This window comes from Lepisosteus oculatus, chromosome 2 (genome assembly GCF_040954835.1).
Source record: "Lepisosteus oculatus isolate fLepOcu1 chromosome 2, fLepOcu1.hap2, whole genome shotgun sequence".
Taxonomy (NCBI): domain Eukaryota; kingdom Metazoa; phylum Chordata; class Actinopteri; order Semionotiformes; family Lepisosteidae; genus Lepisosteus; species Lepisosteus oculatus.
In genome coordinates, this window is record NC_090697.1 from 77,027,612 (window position 1) to 77,043,866 (window position 16,255).

General features: G+C 53.8%; 2 protein-coding genes across 5 annotated transcripts in view; one reads left to right on the forward strand and one right to left on the reverse strand.

Moving 5' to 3' along the window:
* Positions 1 to 707: 707 nt before the first annotated feature.
* On the reverse strand, positions 708 to 13,762 carry mon1ba (MON1 secretory trafficking family member Ba). Of its 4 annotated transcripts, none has more exons than XM_069184482.1 (6): positions 13,306 to 13,762; positions 11,745 to 11,847; positions 10,298 to 10,903; positions 8,407 to 9,199; positions 5,895 to 6,042; positions 708 to 4,032 (listed from the first exon to the last, which is right to left on the reverse strand). In XM_069184482.1, the coding sequence occupies exons 2-6, from the start codon at positions 11,827 to 11,829 to the stop codon at positions 3,799 to 3,801; spliced, it is 1,866 nt and encodes a 621-aa protein (XP_069040583.1). In that variant the 5' UTR covers positions 11,830 to 11,847; positions 13,306 to 13,762; the 3' UTR covers positions 708 to 3,798. The 4 variants fall into 4 exon arrangements, with proteins under 4 accessions (XP_069040583.1, XP_069040588.1, XP_069040590.1 ...); XM_069184487.1 differs by lacking the exon at positions 13,306 to 13,762 and adding an exon at positions 13,090 to 13,215; XM_069184489.1 differs by lacking the exon at positions 13,306 to 13,762 and adding an exon at positions 12,845 to 13,017.
* A 1,811-nt stretch (positions 13,763 to 15,573) lies between these two features.
* The window catches only part of ptpn18 (protein tyrosine phosphatase non-receptor type 18), a 35,119-nt gene continuing 34,437 nt past the window's right edge, over positions 15,574 to 16,255 (forward strand). The window contains exon 1 of the mRNA XM_015367426.2: positions 15,574 to 16,168. The gene's annotated coding sequence lies outside the window, so the exon portion shown is untranslated. The remainder of the gene's footprint in view (positions 16,169 to 16,255) is intronic.

Genomic DNA, 16,255 nt, shown 5'->3' on the forward strand with positions numbered 1-16,255 from the left:
AAGGAGTAGCGGTGCTACGGTCACGGGTCCGAGGCTGTGACGTGTCACTTGGATTGAAGGTGGACGCTCAGAAGTCAAAAAGGGTTTAGGACGGCGCCAAAAACACCAGCCACAGCGTTAAAATCTCGTTTGTATAACGAGTGTTCCTCTCATTCATAGACACTTAACCTTCCCTCACGTATACAACTCAGGTGTGTCGTCATCATAAAATCAAATTATCCGAATCAATAATCGAATTGTTAGTGGGGCACACGGGGGCAGCGGGTGGACGTGTTTCATCTGTTTAAAAAGGCACTATATGGCAGTTTCGTATAATCGCCCATCCGAACCGTCTCCTCGCCCGACTTCAAAAGTTCGTTTGTGAAGCACGACGAGTTGGCGATGTACTTCGACAGAAAACGCACCCAGCAGTGGGTGGCAGCTGACCCACCAATTTGGAAATGAGAAGCTTGCCGCAAGCCGCGGCTTCACTGGTGAGGAGACTGGCACACCGTCTTACAGCGGCCGTGGGCGACGGCGACAACACTCGGCGCGTTTCCCGTGGCGGGATCTGTCACATTGATCTGTCCTTAAAAACCGCCACCGCAAGCCCGACCGCACCGCCGCCGTGAAGCCGAGACAGGATCACTGCACACCGGCAACGTTAAGGTTCTGTCCGCAGCAAAATCACAAAGCCGATCGCAAAAATACCACACAAACACACACACTTCGAAATACTTTCACTTTTAATTTAAAAAGTGTGGGGGGGGGAGGGGGCAAAATTCACACCTTGTCGTTTACGTTTATGCAGAGCAGATCGCCGGCCGACCCTGGAGAGTGTCGCCCCTTGTTAGCACGCGGAAGAAGGAAACAAATTGCCCCTCGGGGCGCTGAGAGTCACGCATCACCATGCGGCTGCACACAGCGCGGAGCAGCTGGGAAGAAAGATGAACTCTGGAGCAAGCCTGAGAGAGAACAGGGCAGGCGAGACTGCAAACGCGTAGAGACCACATCTGGACTGACGGCGTCAGCTGGACTGGACACCAGCCCGTGGCTGTCCCTCGGGGTCAGTGACCACTGAGGGTCAAGCGCTGCGGACTGGCCCTGCGGGAGCGCCGGGATTTAACAACAGTGCTTCGGGATGGATCTGGCTCGGACTGGACTGGTCTGCCCCGCCCGTTCTCGCTCCTCCTGCAGGTCAGGGCAAATACGGCTTGGCTCTGCCGCGACCCGGTGGAGCGAGCGTCGCCGACGCCCGTGCGGGACAGCCGGCCGGACCGCGACACCGGCAGGCGGGCACCGTGGCGCCGGGACCGCCGCGGACTGGCCGGCTCCTGCCCAGCCCCTGCCCAGCCAGCGTGATGTCAGGGAGAGCGATGCTCCAGTTGTGCCGCGCCGTCAGGAGCGCGTCGGGAGCGGTGTTACTGCAGCAGGTCCCGGCGCCGGGAACAGGCTGATCCCAGTGTCTGAGGAGTTTCATCCCAGCGGAGCTCCAGGTCACCTGCGCTCACCGATCTGCTTCAGTGGTTTAGACTTCCAGTCTCCAGGTTTCTGCACTCAAGTTCTGAGTTTCAGGCATATAGTTTCATAGACAACGTCTGCACACAGGTCTATCAGCAGCCCTGCTCACCTCTATTTCCGATTAAACAGCTATCATTAGGTGCTCAATTTATGCTGAGTGGACACAGCTGAGAATAGCTTGTGTAACACTCTCCCAGTAAGCAATTGTTTTCCTTCTTACAGGAGTCTAACTGGTTACACTTCAGGCCAAATACCTGAGTGAGGAGAGTCTGACGTTCAGAAACTGGGGACAAGGTTGATACCAAAGACAAACCCCATTCAACACTTGAAGAAGTGAAAGCCAATTTCAAAATCGTCCCCAAACAGAAAACTGAAATCGAATTCGCTTGTCATACAGAACTCCACTAGGATAAAAACCAGTGGGACAGTGGTTCTCCAGCAACACGGTTTGGAGTCACTGCATTAAAACACGAAGAATACTATTTCAGAATGCTTCTCCGCTCCCTGCCTGACCCTTCCGACTTCTGTAAAGCAAACTGTTCGTAAAGCTAAATTCACACTGCAGCGGGAAAGCAAATGTAACCATAACAGTACATAATCATAGAGCACATTAGTTCAATATCAACCTGTATCCTTCCTTTCTCTGGAACCTATTCAAACCTTCATACAGCAGAGTCAGCAAATGAGAAGTTAACAGCTGGGGATCTGAACAGAACCAACATAGGTCTATTTTGAATATATGTATATACAACTTTTAAAACTATTCAGTGTGTCCGAGGTTCATACAAGGAATTAAGACGTGCAGGGAGTGTTTGAAGTTACAGATTAGTTCAATACTGAAGCTGGAAGTTCTGCCTCTTGCATAAATTAGCACTGATTCCAGTGCAAATCTGAAGTCATGGTAACACTGCACTCGCGACAGCGTGGAACTGACCTTTTCAAAGGAATTCCCCTTCACTTTAGTCAGATCTGCTGTCACATTTCAGATCCTGTTTCCTACCACAGAGCCCTCCAGATTCTTTTATATAAACACATAGAACACCGTAACATATTGCATAGAAGGCAAATTTAGAAAGAGATGCAACTGTGTGTAACTGCAAGACTAGGCAACCCTCACACTTTTCAGAGTATTGCTCAAAATCCTAATCCCACCGTTCATGGTAAGCACAGTCTCAAACGCTCCGGGAGAGACTCCGGCCAGCAGCGGCCGTCACAATACACTGGCAATGTCCTGGAAACCCCAGCTGCAGTGTAGTAAACTGCAGCCCAGTCTAAGGACAAGGGCAGCGGACACACTGACCCGTGAGGCCTGTCTGCACCGAGGGCAGGGTTCGAGAAGCCCGTGCTATAAAACACCAGGCTGAGAAAGGGCACAGGGACTGCAGGGAGACGGAGAAGACAGGAATGCAGCCAGAGCAGACAGCTGGGGAACTGAGGATTTATTTCAGCATCGAGGTTGCACACGCACGCTTTGAATTTTTGATCTAGAAAACGTCAGCCTTTCTAGAAAAAGGCTAGAAAACCCGATCACAGGACGATCATTCAAAATAACGCTCGGTCTCGCTCGGGGATAGGTTTCTGTTGTTGTCACAGAAAACATGCTCGGGACAGCCCCAGCCCCGACGAGCAGCTGACGGGAGACCAGGCCCCCAGCGGGCGCTGTGTGGGGTTCGAGTCAGTACCAGCTCCCAGGGCAACGGTCTATAACTTCAAACATTCGCTCCACACATCTCTAAAGAAACCTGACTAGCTGAACAACCTGAACAAGCTTCCTTCAGAGTGTAGAGTTTCACAGAGCAATCAGGCATCTCTCCCCAATTTTATGACCAAGATGCCAACGTCCCTGGCTCTTTTAAAATTAAAACTCAAGTTTCTTCTGCATACGGTGCCTGATAAGGTCTTCATGTTCAAAGACTCCTGATTTCCAGAGCAAGCTCTTCAGCTCCCGGTGTAAACCTTGCCCAAAGTCTGCACACCTGTCCAGCCCAGAGACATCCTGTAACAGACCTTCAAAGACCACACTCCCAGACCCCTCCAGATCCTCGCTGGCTGATATTTCTGAACGACACCTTTCCCTAGATCTGCTTTCCCTCCCCATCCCCCCCCCCAAGAGAAAAGAAATGCGTCGCCTAGCAGTACCTAGACGATTAAAAAAAAAAAAGAACCTGTCTGAGAGGAAAGGTGTCCATTACAATCCAAGCCGCCAGGAGACCAGCGAGTTAGTCTGCGGGTGTGGTCCTCACGTTAGCGCACGCGGCCCCGGGCGCCCCTGTCCCGCACCAGGAAGGGCGGGGGCTCCTACAGGGGGGGGAGGAAGCCGTTGTCAGTGGTGTCCTGGCGGTCCGAGCCCCCCTTGCCCCCCCGCGAGCCCTTGCTGGGGTGGGGCGTGGTGGAGTACTTCGGGGGACAGCGGATGAAGAGGCGGTCCTCCTCCTTCTTGATCCAGCGCAGCAGCTTGGTGATGGCGTTGATGGCCGAGGCCTTGGTCACCAGGGGGCTGAAGCAGGTGTACAGCTCGAACTTACTGGTCACCTGAAGGGAGGGAGGGAGGGAGAGGAAGAGCTCAGCTGATGGGGGAGAGTGCAGGTGTCCTCCGAGGAAAAGCTTCCCCACTCCGCTCCTGTGGAAACTCGAACAGTCCAGGTGTGGGATCCAGCTGGAACATAAACCTTCTGGGACACCTTTACCCTGCATTTTAAACTCAAGCATTCTGTGTCCTGAACTGATCTGGGAATTATTTATTGTGCACCACTAATCATCTCAATTGATTTTAGTGGACCTTTGAACGACACAAACCTGAGATGCTGAGGGCCTGTGCCAAGTTGTGTAATGGGCGTGCGATTACAACCAGGGAGATTCCTGGATCAGACTCCAGCTCTGCCACCAACCCAGTGATCGGCAACAGTGACTGTTTCTGCCACGGTTCACCCCCTATTCTCTATAAGAATCTGGATGAAAATGTCTAGAAAGCAACAAAATATTAGCACTTCAATGGGCATGATCCCACGCGCTGGCTGGAGTTAGAGCAAATTGCTGAGAGTGATTGCAAGAAAATGTGTTAATGCACACCTTCTAGTCCAGGATTTTACTGGGCAAGTCTACCTTCCAGCACAGCGCAACACTCTGATTGAACTACTTATTGGGTAAACTGGGCAGTTAAACAGATCTTCTCAGCTCTGCAGGCGCTGCGGGCTTAAAGAGACCTGGAAAACCTGCAGGAACGCAGCCTTTTCCAGACTAGATTGGAGATCCCTGCCCTATCCCATTCGGTCAAAGTGAATAAAAGCCTCTCTTAATGAGTTATTATTACGAAGAGGTGTGGTTGGGGGGGTGCTACATTGGTGTTCAGGCTGCAGGCAGAGGATCAGGCAATTCAACACTGAAAAAGGACAAAGAAACAATGTCTGGAGCCTTCTTCGTGTCTGAATTTGAACATTGTTTTTTTCCTTCTGCTTTGCAGTGTGGAAGCAACCTCTGCTCACTCTCAATCACCTGTTGAATGGTTATCAAGACTGCGGTCGTGTTCCTGCCACCAGCTCCTCACCCTGCCCTGCCCTAGCCCCGCCCCGCCCCCACCCTGCCCAGGCTTGGCCCACCCCACCTTGTGTCTCTCTTCCAGCACACCCAGGACACAGCCCTGTTCCTGCTCCAGCCCCCTCCCTGCTCACACACACCCACCCTCTCCCAGCCCCGCCCCAACCCTGCCATAGCTCCGCCCCTGTTCACCCCCCACCCTCTCCCAGCCCCGTCCCTGTTCACCCCCCCACCCTCTCCCAGCCCTGTCCCTGTTCACCCCCCACCCTCTCCCAGTCTCCCAGCCCCGTCCCTGTTCACCCCCCACCCTCTCCCAGTCTCCCAGCCCCGTCCCTGTTCACCCCCCCACCCTCTCCCAGCCCCGCCCCTACCCTGTCATAGCCCCGCCCCTGCTCACACCCCCACCCTCTCCCAGCCCCGCCCCTACCCTGTCATAGCCCCGCCCCTGTTCACACCCCACCCTCTCCCAGCACCGCCCCTACCCTGTCATAGCCCCGCCCCTGTTCACAACCCACCCTCTCCCGGCCCCGCCCCTACCCTGTCATAGCCCCGCCCCTGCTCACACCCCCACCCTCCCCCAGCCCCGCCCCTACCCTGTCATAGCCCCGCCCCTGTTCACACCCCCACCCTCTCCCAGGCCCATCCCTGTTCACCCCCCACCCTCTCCCTGCCCTGTCCCTACCCTTCCATAGCCCCGCCCCTGTTCACCCCCCCACCCTCTCCCAGCCCCGCCCCTACCCTGTCATAGCCCTGCCCTTGTCCACCCCCCCACCCTCTCCCAGCCCTGTCCCTACCCCCCAGCCCCGCCCCTGTCCACCCCCCCCCTCCCCCAGCCCCGCCCCTACCCCCCAGCCCCGTACCCAGGCCAGGAGCGTCTCCCTCTCGGCCACGTGGTAGATGAGCTTGAGCGGCCGGGTGCAGCTGTGCATGCGGCTGTGCAGGTAGCGGTACAGGTCGAGCAGCCGGCGCCTCTCCTCCTCCGTGCTGTAGGGAGCCTCCAGCTCCGGGCTGAAAGCAACGACACCCACACACAGCGGTCAGCCTCCCCAGGCGCTACAGCCACTCACAGGCTCCCGTCTTCCTGCAGTGCCTGTGCGCCTGGCATTCCGAAACATTCGCGGTTCAGAAAGTTTAGGAAAACACGTTCTAACGAGACGTTATCAGCTCTTCAGAACCCCGGAAGGACCTTTCAATGTTATCTCAAACATGCCTGAGCAGAAAGCAAACACTGGAGGCAGACCAGAGCATTACGTTCGGCTCCAGTGTACTTAGGAAACCAGGTGCTGGAGCAAGCTTCCTCACCGCATGGTGGGAAGTGGATCTCTGCGGTCCTCCGAGATGCAGCTGGCCGAGTCAATCAGCTCTTTGCTACCAAATGAGCCAAATGGTCACCTACAGCCTGTCACCCTCCTTCCAGCTCTTAGCAGAACACATTTCAGATTTCCTGCTGGCACAGCTCAGGCAGGGCGTTTCCTCACTTCGTGCACAGAGGACTGTCATCCAGAAGCCACTCCTCTGAATTCTCTCTTCCTAATTCTACCCATGGCTGCCAGAGAGGACCAATGCCGATTACTGGTTTCTGCTGGGGATTTCCCTTAGTAAAGGGAACTAATCAACAGCAATTTTTTTCACAGATATATGAATTTAGATTCTGGATCACAAGGTAGTTTTGATTTAAGTGCAAAACCGCTTTACAAGTACCAGGGTATTAAACAGAGGATTGGAGAGGGCTGCATGTCTCTCTTTGAATTCCTAAATAAAAAAGTTTTGGCTGCACAAAGAAGAGTTTCTGTGCAATTCATCAGGGAATCAAGAGTCGGTAAAACAAGATCATTGAGGTTAATGGAATAAAGTTACGAAAGTTTCATTCAGCAACCACGTTACTAAAGACCTTTCTTATACCTCAGACAATCTAGTATTATATAATGCAATAAACACAAATATAAATGAAAGTCATGCTGAACACATTTAACATAACTGGGAAAAAATCAGAGCAGCTTTTGCAGATATGCAAATGGTGTTATAGTACAGGCAAAATGGAAAGAACAGAGTTCCAATTACTGCAGGCTAACCAAATACCCCTTTCATACTTGGAACTCAGCCAAAGTCATGTTCCTGTGTTTCTGCAGTGCATTTCTATCAGAGCACATGACATGATAGGTGGTGGGTCGCAGAGCAAGCTGCTGGCGATGACTTTGGCTGATGTGCAACGTCCGTGTGCACAGAGGACTGTCACCCAGAGGCCACGACAGCCCTTCAAAACAGCCCAAAGAACCACGAACAACAGGGAAGCAAATGACCTGGGTAACCTTGGGGCGTTGAGGACAATCTGGACGCAAGATGAAAACATAACGGCAAAGCAACCAAGTCCCCTTCTACAGCTCTCGGCTCGAAAACGAGCAAGCAGGTCCAGAGCCGTCAAACGCCATGCAACTCCCAGCTCAAAGAGAGAGGCAACAGGCTGCAGTCCCAAAACACTGGGGCTCATCCCTGCCTTTTTGCCATTTGATGTGAAAAGAAGTCTGGGGCAAATCAAAGAACAAGATAAGAACAGGGCAGAGAGATGCAGATTGTCTTAGGTTCTACATTTCTCACAAGCCGTACAATGTCAAAGAAGTCTCCCCTACTGATCTGCTGCATGATCTGAATACACTTCCTCAAGAAAGCAGGTGGCAGAGAGCCTGGAAGCATGGACAGAGGTCTCCAACAGACTGTTGAAAAACCTTTGATTGTTAATCAAGGGAGAAAACACTGACAGGGTGAAGTGAACTCCACATGAAAGGAAAAATCGAAATCGTTAGTGGTTTGACAGCAGATGCCTTCAACTGCACTTGTAGAGATAAACACTCGGTTGAGTGCGACACACCACGGGCCAGTTGTTACTGAATTCAAAGCAGAAAAACAGAGCTTATGCAATCCGCCACAACCAAGCTATAAACACGACATGCTTTACTTTCAGCAGTGCTGAAGCAGAGGAAACAAAACCACGCTCCACTTCCGAGCCTCTTCGTTAAACCTGATGCAAACCTCAGACACAGCGTTGCACCAACGTCTGCTCCAGACTTCGTGTTGCACTTGTGCTTCATATCACAGCTACTCACTTCAAGTGGCAAGACTCTGCATGGGATGTTTTTGTGAACTATAAACTCTGCGTGCGAAACAGCAAATCTGGCACACGGCACCAATTTACTTTCAGATGCTGAGCACTGAACTGTAGGGCTCCAGATCTGCTGCGGGGAGAAAATAGTTACCAGCCGCCAGATAACTGCAGCTACTTCAGACATCCGCGTTCTGCCTGGCAGCCACAGGGCCGCGAACCCGCACGCAGACAAGAGCGCCTTCGCCCTTGAGACAGGACGCGCCGGCACCCACCTGGTGAACTGGGTGAGCTGGCGGTGGTTGTCCGGCACGTCGAAGGGCTTGTACATGAAGTGGCGCAGGTCCGAGACGCCCACCTGCGTCACGCTGTAGGGCTGGGCGCCCGCGATGGTGTGCAGCGCGTTCTGAGTCCGCATGCCCTCCTCGATCTTCCTCTTGCACTCGGCCACCGCGTAGAAGGCCTCCTTGTCGGTGGAGAGCAGCAGCAGGCACACCGTGCACTGCGGGGGGTCCAGGTAGGAGATGTAAGCGTAGAAGTAGCAGTCGGGGTTGAAGAGCGGGAGGCAGATAGGGGTCCAGATCTCCCCTGCCTGGAAGGCGGAGGAGGCACCAATGAGGTTGAGCAGCAGGTGCAGGTCAGCCGGCTCCAGCCTGGTGTCCTCGATGACCGTCTTCTCCTGGACGATGGTGAGGAGCTGGTTCTTGGCGATCAGGATGGAGAAGACCAGGTTGGGGGTGATGGCCTTCTGCAGGATCTGGCTCAGGGAGTCCCGCAGCGAGGACGAGAGGGGCAGGCAGTGGACGGCCGAGAGCAGGAAGCTGGGGTCGGAGTCCACCATGTTGAGCAGCCCGTCCAGGATCTTCTCGGAGCCGGCGAGCAGCCGCCTCAGGTCGTAGTTCTTCTTGCGCTCGAAGATGCGGGTGATGCTGGCCTGCGTGAGCATGCTGACGATCTGGTAGTAGACGTAGAGCAGCTCGCGCCGCAGCTGCTGCTCCGACTGGCGGCTGCGCGACACCGACACCAGCACGAGGGGGCCCTGCTGCATGAACACCACCTTGTGGTCATCTGGCGCACCGCCACAGAGGGGAGACAAGAGCACAAAGGCAGGAGCCGGTTAACGAACTGGACGACTGACTTTCCCCGATTCTCAACACGGCACAAATAATGCCTGCTGTTTCACCAGCACATACTCCATGTGAACACTCAAACAGCCATGTCACAATATCTCTCCTAACAATATCTCTCCTAACCTTTGTTCCTTAGGACTTCTGTCTTTCGCAGGCTGACTGCAAGGAATATTCTAATGAAACAGGAATAACACCACCATCAGATTTTTTAAGCTAGATGACGTGGTGATAAACTCCCTGCAGCCCAGCACTTGCACAATCCAGGAATATGTTCCCAGAAATGAACCGCAGCCTCCAAAAAAATGAAACCTCTGTGTTCCTGAGCTGATTTAATCGCACTTGTCGGGTTTCTGAGCACCACCTCTGGTGCTCCTCCACATCAGGGACCCCAAAGATGCCCTGAAAGGCGAAAGGCTAAAACTCAGCTGTTTGTTTCAAGAGAAGGAGATTCTAAAGGTCTGTGTCACAGCACAGCACAGACAGGTCAAACTAAGAGCGCGTTGAAAACACTTTAGTAATAATCAACAAAACGCACACAGAGCCCAGCCGCAGTCAAGTCCGAAGCCTTGACACAGAACGGAATTCCAAACAACAAGAAGCCGTAAAAACTGAAGCAGACCTGAGCAGGTGACAGCTGCACGGCCTGCAGATCTATACCACCGGAGAGGAGAACCCGGGTAATTCCATCACTGTGGGCTAGTGTTTGTTGTAAAGCAGAGGGGCACTACATAACAAGAACAGTCATTTCAACAGCTGGTCAGTCCACGCCAGTTTGAACAGAAAACGGGCTTTCTGCGGCCTGACTGCCTCAGGAGTTTTGCGAAGACACTCATCTGTCTCTCATTTCTCTGAGCTGAGAAATGTGTTTTTTTTTTCTCTGCAGAAGTTTCTTTACAGACGGTTTTACTTTGGGTTGGCCTGAGGCATTTATTTTTTTTCGGTACGGACACCCGCTGCCCCGAAACCACCCCCGCCACGTGAACGCTTCTCCCGCGAGCCGCAAAGCTGTTCCCCGCCCAGCGGCCGCAGTCCTCACCGGAGTAGATGGAGCGGATGGCGTTGTCTCCGCTCTGCACGAAGGACACCAGCGCCATCATGACCCCCATGGTGGAGGACAGGGCCTCCTCGTTGCCGTGGCGCGAGTAGATGGGCTTGCCGGCCTCGCTCAGCACGAACACGTGCTTCCTGTGCTGCCGCCACCCCTCGGCCGTCACGTCTTCCTCGCGGTGGGCCAGCGAGGAGGGCGGGGGGCTGCCGGGCTCCGACAGCGGGGAGCAGACCCCGGGGACCCCCGCGCCCACCCCGCCCGCCTCCTCCAGCTTCCCCCCGGCCAGCACGGCGACCGGCGGGGGGCCCGCGAACTCGCTGGAGTCCTCCAGGGTGTTGTCGGTGGAGGCCGAGTCGGAGAGCTCTTCCCCGGCCGCGCCGTTCAGAGCCCCACCCCCGCCGCGGGCGGGCTCTTCTGGCCCCGCCCCCCCCTCCGCCCCCAGCCGCGACTCCGAGCCCAGTGCCGGACAGCCTCCCGCCTCCCCGTCCTCCGGGCACGGCCGCTCCAGCGCCGCCCCCTCTCCGTCAGAGTCCCCTTCCGGCCGGCAGTCCGGGCCGCGCTGGGACAGGCGACCGAGAGAGGCGTCCGCAGGGCCTGAAACGAGCACACAGACAGTCGCCACCTCCCCTCAGGAATCACAAACGCAGGAACACGGCTCCGCCCATCTCTCTCGACTGGGGGCCGGTGAGCAGCTGCGTCTCGGAGGCTCGAGGCCGGGCCAGGCTGTTCAACACTGCCTTTCTGAAACAAGGCCGACATGTTCTCGGCACCGAAGGGTGTATGTCTACGCCGGCGATCGCTTCTCCTGGCCCTGGAGAACCAGTCAGTGTGTCTGCAGGCTTTCTAGATCTCTGTGAAGCAGCAGCACCTGGACAGGTGGGAGAAGCTCTTACTCTGATCCAGCAAAGTCAATAATGAGCTGATCCATGGTGATCTGCAGCCCTGCGGGAGCAGGACTGGGGATCCCTGCTCTCTACACTGTGCAGCCCCGGTCCTCAGTGCTGCTCTGGCCTAACCTCCTAATCCCCTCCCCAGCAGGAGATCCTAATTCCACCTCTGGTGCTTTCTGAGGTGCCACATCACACACTATTAGACCAGTGGAAGAACATGAACCACTTTAATCTGCTGCGTCAGCACCCCGTTAGCAACTGTCCGCTGTCACTCCATCACCCACGCCTGTCGCTCTCCGAGGGCAACTTCGACTGTTTCTCATTTTCCAGCCGAGAGACGACTACAGTGTCCCTGGACGTGTGGGAACCATCGGAGCAAATCACCTCCCCGCAGACAAATCCTACACACCAGTACAACAGAGCTCTATTGGTGACTGACGGTCTCTCGCACAGTCCTCACTTTCCCTTTTATTTCGCGGAGGCACAGAGAGCTGGAAATCCTGTCCCACGTCCGGGACAGTCCCGCGGGAACTGGGCCGGCGTACCTGTTAGAGACGGGCTGGGGGCAGGGGGCAGCGTGCCGGACCTCCCCTCCTCAGCCTCCTCAGTCTCTCGCTGCTCCTTCTCCATCTCACCATCCCAGACGCCCTGCACGGGGGGCAGAGAAAGACAGGCTGGCTCGTAAGGAACAGGGAGTCCACTTCATCAGCAGGACACACAACCCAAGCCAAGACATAAAACCACACAGCCAAGCGTCTGTCCAACGGCTGTAACAGGGTCAGTCATTCTGCAGGGCACGGCTGAAACGCTGCCAGGCTCCAAGCTCTGCTGATCAAACTCAGGATTGCAGAGCTGATTGGAGGTCCACCTGCGTCAGGGATGATCCCGTCCTTCTTTAAACCCCTGGCCGCTGGCAGGTCGGGTCTGTGACCGTGTGGTCCGAGCTCTGGACGAGACCAGCAACACCACCGCGGACCAGAAACGCAATTAGTGATCATGCGTCTGTCATGTGACGTGCCTGGCTAGTCACATCTGAAAGCCTTAGTTTGAATGACTCAAACCAGGCCTAATAACCATGCAGATTACCCGGAGCGACCTCAAAACACAAAGGGCTTTCTGTCGAGATCTTTAAAAAAAAACACTAAATACGTCAGTTCCAGCAAAGATGCAGATATTTTTAGGTTTTGGGAGACAGCAGACATGTGGCCACTGCGCTGTTCTTTAACAGACCTGTAACCAGCTGTGTCTCAGAATAAACTGTCGCCTCTAATGCTCATCACCGTGCTTCTGAAAACGCTTGATTTGTGGCGCTCTGGATACGGGCGTCTGCCTCGTTGTTCAAGCACGTGAGAAACGTTTGCTGTGACGTTAATGAAAATGAGAAATAGGTGTTTTCAACCCATTATTTTTCACAAAGCTGTTCCGGGCTCTTGAGATCGCGGAAACTCAGACCACTGTCAGATAAAACAGATGAATCACACCTGCTGCCTTGCAGGGTCTCTGACGACAAAAACGCAGCCAGGTCAGTGACCACCGGTCTTACACGGACTCCCCAACACGGCTCGTCCTGCTAACGCCACGGAGAGCAGCCCTGCCTGCTGAAGGGCCGTCATCGATTCCAGGTTGTTTTTCCAAGGAAAGTCACCTGGCGGTTCCCGTCCACAGCTTCCCAGCTGCTCCTGGTCGCTGGGAGACGTCCCCAAACGCCTGCCAGGGAACTGGTTTGCTCCACCAACTTAAACGGAGGGCTTACAGAGCGAAGGACAGGAACGGGCGAACAACAACGTCACGGACTGGAGTCTTTAAAAACGCCTGGGAGAACGCGAAAGAAAACCCCGTCTGATCCCCCCACCCCCCGCTGATCAAAACACAATCGTTACTCTACATCACCTTCCAATATAGCACAGCTGTAGACGGCACGTATAAATAACCGCACAATTTCGGAATGCCGAGACTTTCCGCCGCTCCTCAGGTCTGCGGTGTTATTGCTGGTTGCCTCGGCTCGGCCAGCCCGTTGCGGTGATCAACACCCGGGAAGGAGTCTGTCTTGGTAATACAGGCGATTGTAAACACGGCTGTAAACACAGGTTCACCCACAGCACTTACCGAGGAAAAACGAGATTGTTTTCGGCTTTCCGATCCTGTCAGAAGGTCTGTTCCCCAAGGAGGACATTCAAGTCTTTTAATTGGTTTGCGGTCGGTTTAGTGTGTGCGGCGTCGCCGGACAGTGAAGGCTTGTTCTTTAATTGGATTTATTATTTTTTTTAAATGCATCAGCAGACAGCATTGCAACCCGGCCTAAAGCCCATAGCTGCACATAACACAGCCTCCTGCGTCTGGCTCGTCAAATTATTAAAGAAAGAGCTGTCGACTCCGAAATAAATAACATAAATAAATAAATCACAGACTTTAAAAAGTAACCGGTAATAACTATCTAAAACTTAATGAAGAAAAGAGAAACGGGGAGTATTTAAATAATCAAACTCTACCCCACCAACTGAAAAACTAAATAAATAAAGACAACTGCAGAGGTACATCCGGAATCGGAGACGCCGGCTAAGTGACACCTCGCACCAGCCAATCGGACGTGTTCTTCCAGGCAGGGGGCGGTGAAGTGGTGAGAGGGCGTGCTGATTGGACGGGATGTCCCGCTGGCCTTCCAAAATCCTCCAGTTACAAGACCATAGACACGAGGTTTGGGCAAGATAGGCCCCGCCTTCACTTCCTGTATTCTGCGCGCGTAGGATGAAGGGATACCTATGTACTGTATTGTGGAATTTCATATATGTGGACTATATATATACACTATATATGCATATGTGGAAATTCCTCATTTAAAACTGTTGACTGAAACAGACGATAATTGAGCACGTGGATAGTGCATCGACCAGACACTAGTTTGGACAAATCCGCTGTCTTTCCAGCGCATTCCCAGAATTAATAACACTTTAATTGGTCAATAGTATGTCTTACCTGTTCTGATATACAAAGAGAGGACACGCGTCAGGTCATTTACGCCTCCTACTTTGAGTTCAACCGTATTTATTTAGCGAAAGGCAAAGTTCCTCAGGCCATTGATAGTTTCTGGTCCAGCTGTGTGGAGGGTGAGTAGTCCCCCACTGAGTCTGTGGACAGGACAGGACAGGACAGGGTTCGGCTCGGCTCTAGGATGTGGTGCAGAGTTTGGACCATGACCAGTGACCAGTCCTAAAGCAGCACAGAGTGGAGAAGTGTTTTCCTGGGAGGTGCGGGCTAGGGGATTGCAGGGTAGGGCATGTGATGAGGCTCTTGTTTGCCAAGACCAGTCATTCCCAAACGTGAGCCCACGTGGAGTCTGCATTGAAGTCTTGCTCGGGCGAGCGGGCGAGGAGCATGTCTGGACCCTTTTGAGCACGTTGTGGGTGATTGCTAGTCGCGGGACAGGTGGAGGAGTGCTGTCTGCTGGCACAGGTAGCCAGGGGACTGCGGTGGTGCGAAATTAAGAAACTCTCGACTTCCAGAACACCAGCTGCAATAATAGTAAATATTCATGGATGTATCACTGGTTCATCTATTATTAAGAAAATGCTTTCAAACGGATCGCACGCTGTCTTTAATTAACCACTCAGATTCCATACATTACAGCAGGGCTGGTCTGGTCCTCTGACGTCATTCCTGTCAGAAAGAGGACAGTTATCCCCGCATTCAGCAAGTGCAACTATCAAGAATGTCCTGAGTTACACGGGCTGTCTTTATTCTTCTCATGATGTACACCTGAAATACAGTATATTCTTGTCGTCACTGTTTCCGATAACCTGAGATTGTTCAGGAAACAGCTGTATTAAAGATCATCGGGTCCATCAGCTGCATACACACCACTCAATGCCCTCTGCTTATTTAACCTTTGTCAGCTTTTTCCTTCTTTTTACCTCGGTAAGGAGCCGAATATCTCTTCCTGCTCGTTGGAAACAGGTTTCTGAGACCACACAGGCGGCCACACAGGGGCACTGTTGATCCTAATACACTACTATAAAAATCGGACTCGTCTAGACTGTAACTCTGTGAGAGCGGCTGGACAAAAGATTATTGTTGACAAATATTAAAAGCATTTTAAAAATTACCCATGAATGTCCTCCTCTATGGGTGCAATTGCATACTATGCCAACAGGCCTCCAGTCCAGTACCAGGCACTGCGGTCTGGACCAGAGACACTGCCCCTTCGGGCTGAGCGCGCTTCCCGGAGACCGAAGTTAGCGTCTCAGACTCAGGGACTGTAGCCTACAGAATGGCACCCAAGTCCACCAGAGGCACAAAGTGCTTGTTGCACGTACACCACACGTCTTAAAACCCCTGTGCTGATCTGGCCTTGCGCACTGATGCTGACGGATAACGGCGCTGCACGACCATTTCTGACGCGCATAAAATATCGCCATACAATATTTCTTGAATCGTGCAAAGATGATTTTTTTCTGTGTGTAGAAATAGAGAGCGCTGGTGGGGTTAAAGAGCCTTCAGGGGTTTGACTCCCTAGCGCTGAGCAGGGCTCCAGCCGGTCAGTGTGACGGAGGGTGGTGATTTTACAGGTTAGAACGCGCAGTTCTTTCAGCCTCGGTTTATTTTGTCGAAGGCGAATACAGTTGCTTGAGCCGAGACCTCGTCTCTCAGCTCCGGCTCGCTGTTCCGGGCGGCGCCGCTCGCTGCCCTGCTGCGGGGAAAACGCGCTGTCCAGCGGAGGGTCAGCGCGCCGGACACCGGCCGGCTCGGCGCCCCGCTCGCGGGAGCAGGCTGCCGCGCCGCCGGCAGTCCGACAGCTCTGGCGCGTTTCCAGTGATTGAAAAAACACTTCCTTGTCCAGATGTGACCGAGAGCACCTTCACTCTCGCACGCTCCGACAAGAGGAAGAAACTGCTGAGCCCCGGGCTGCACGGAGAGCAGTCTTGACGCGCAGTGGGCTCCAGCGAGCTGGAGGAGAGCACTTTGTCTCTTTGAGGTGAGGAGGTCCGGCTCAGGCGCGCACAGCGCAGGAGCTCTTCACAGCCCTGCTGACCATGAGGCTGCTTCAGTGTCGACTCGTCTG

Bases quoted from the DNA above. Each gene is read 5' to 3' on its own strand.
- mon1ba (XM_069184482.1), bottom strand. From the start codon at position 11,829: ATGGAGAAGGAGCAGCGAGAGACTGAGGAGGCTGAGGAGGGGAGGTCC. The intron at 10,904-11,744 runs GTACGCCGGCCC...TGCTCGTTTCAG, and splicing joins CCCCAGCCCGTCTCTAACAG to GCCCTGCGGACGCCTCTCTC. The intron at 4,033-5,894 runs GTACGGGGCTGG...CCCTCCCTTCAG, and splicing joins GGGAGACGCTCCTGGCCTGG to GTGACCAGTAAGTTCGAGCT.